The sequence below is a fragment of the Glandiceps talaboti genome, chromosome 13 (assembly GCF_964340395.1).
Source record: "Glandiceps talaboti chromosome 13, keGlaTala1.1, whole genome shotgun sequence".
NCBI classification, from domain to species: Eukaryota; Metazoa; Hemichordata; class Enteropneusta; family Spengelidae; genus Glandiceps; species Glandiceps talaboti.
The window spans coordinates 13,772,961-13,775,460 of record NC_135561.1 but is presented as its reverse complement, the minus strand read 5'-3'; the positions used below and the strand labels follow the sequence as shown (position 1 = coordinate 13,775,460).

At 36.3% G+C, this 2,500-nt stretch overlaps 1 protein-coding gene across 1 annotated transcript in view; it reads right to left on the bottom strand.

The window, feature by feature from the left end:
- Window positions 1-967: 967 nt before the first annotated feature.
- LOC144444681 (atrial natriuretic peptide-converting enzyme-like) overlaps window positions 968-2,500 on the bottom strand; it is a 16,678-nt gene continuing 15,145 nt past the window's right edge. The window contains exon 19 of the mRNA XM_078134191.1: window positions 968-1,815. Within this exon, the coding sequence (XP_077990317.1) occupies window positions 1,642-1,815 (174 nt within the window). The 3' untranslated portion in view covers window positions 968-1,641. The remainder of the gene's footprint in view (window positions 1,816-2,500) is intronic.

Here is a 2,500-nt window from a genome sequence, read left to right as displayed (position 1 = left end):
AAAAAAAGTATGTAAAACTTTTGTTGTAGAGCGTACAATAACAACTTTTCCCCACACTATTTTAGCTTTTTGCAGTTTATTGAATTACAAACATGGACAACTGTTTCACTTCTTTAAAAACATGGTGAAGTTGTTTTATAAATCCAAAATCCAAAATAAATACCCCTTTGTCATCCATATGGCCACTTTAACATGAATGTGAAAAAGTATTGAAAAAAGAGCTTGTGAAGCAGAATATACAGATTTAATTGCCTAGATTTAATATGAACGCCACTGTGTGTCGCTATAACACCAATAAACGTTACACAATCTACTAAGTATGCCAGTTGTGATGTTACTTCACAGGTTCGGTTTGATTGGATGTTGTGAAACGTAATTTGCAATTGGTACGCAAACGATGACAGGAGTTTAACCCTTGACCCCAAGAATGTTTGGATAATGTTCAGTAGGTGTAACGCTACTCGCATTGTCTTCCTGTCCATGTTACCTCACTCTACTGTAAATCATAGATCTTCCGAGCAATTTATAGCTGTGTTCGGAGAGGTTATTTATACGTTGCAGAGTGGAGGAAAATTAGTCTACTTGGTGTTCTGGGCAACATAAGAATTCAAACAGATACGAATTCACAGTTAGAATTATCCATGTTACAGATTACATTGATGTCAAGGATTCTTTAATCAAACGGAGTCTGTTTAAATACATAATTATTGTTATCAATAGTAGGAGTGGGACTTTATAGACATATTACGTATACCGGTACTGAGTTTATACATAAATTTATTACATAAATTCCCAAATTCGTATCTGCTCAAACCGTTGGTACTATATACTAGTATTCGGATTCTCGACATCTTATGACCTGTAGGCGCTGGACACACACACACACACACACACACACACACACACACACACCGCGCGAACTATTGAAATACATTGATTACACATATACTTAATTTTTCCCGTTTATTTTACCAAATAAGGAGACCTGTAAAACAAGCATGTAAACAGATGTCGAAGAACCAGAAAACAATTTGCAATGGCATTTTAGCCATGCATTGAATTTAAAATAGGGGTTTCACGTAGTTATTTTAAACCCCCGTGCAAAAGCTTGTAGACCAATCGTGTGTAACTTTCATATGTCATCAAACATCAGCCAACGTCACAATGAGAATCAACCAAAAATGCAATGACAATGCAATAACACGGTAAAATGAAAGCCGGATATATAATGTAGTCCTTGAATATAAATGTAGTAAAAATACTATTCTGTATAATACCACCTTTTATGGTGCCTCTAGAATGTAACTAAGTGTACAACGATCGCCAGGCGCGTTCATCAGCCAAACCATGCCTCTTTGTCAATGTTTGGCCAGGGCGACCTGACCCTCCTTTAGGGACAGTAAATAGGGCCAACAATAACAAGGCTAGTTGAATTTATATTTATGTACTGAAAGTACATACCACTTTTAGGATTCATTTATTATTACAAAATTAAACTTTCTAAACACTGTTAGCGCTAGCCATAGTACACTGAGAGGAACAAGTAAATACATGTAACAGGAAAAGAATACCATTTTGTATTCGAGATAGTGGGGTGGAGGAGGGGGGGGGGGCGAGAAAGTCTAGTCAAAGTATAAGCTATTACTCATTGTTATCACCAATGACTGTCTTGATGAAATCATTGTAGTAGCTGACTTTAGTATAGATGCCAGGCAAATACTGTCTAGCACAACCAGAACCGAAACTTGTCACTCCATGTAGGAACCATTTCCCATCATCTTCATTTAGACAGATAAGAGGACCCCCACTGTCACCCTAAGTTAAAAATAGTCAAAGAAAAAAAAAATAAAAACACTATAAATAACACATATAAATAACAAATATACTATATTACATTCAATTATTATTATCATCAAAATGAATATTCAAAATCATGTAATTCTGCATATGGTCGGGTCTAAATATAGATAACATCATCACCACTGAACCTTATAGCTCTTATGGGGCGTACCCTCCGAAACAAAAACAGACTAGCACAAATCTAATGAAACAAATTAATATCCGAAACACTCGATCGTGTTATGTGGGTTATTTCGGACAAAATAAATATCTTCCCAATAGACACTGACTTATTGGGCATAACTTGGGGAGTAATTAACAACGACATGTTAGTGACTGTGAGGGCGACTTCGTGCGAAGATGAAATTTCATCTCATCTCCTCATTGAGCTAACTGTGACAAGAGATTCGAAGTCACGGATAGCCTCTTGTCAAGTCTATAGGTATCTATTATACCATGCACGAGTGAAATTGAACCAAAAAATATGGAATATATACTCTGCACCAAAAATATGGCGTATATACTCTGCTTCGACAACGCGCATATATGTCACGACTTTGGCTGAACGAAGAAAAATATTGGGGAATAATATCTACTATCTGACGGGGTTCAATCTACATGTACAGTCTCCGTACAGAATACTGAATACGTAAACGTGTAC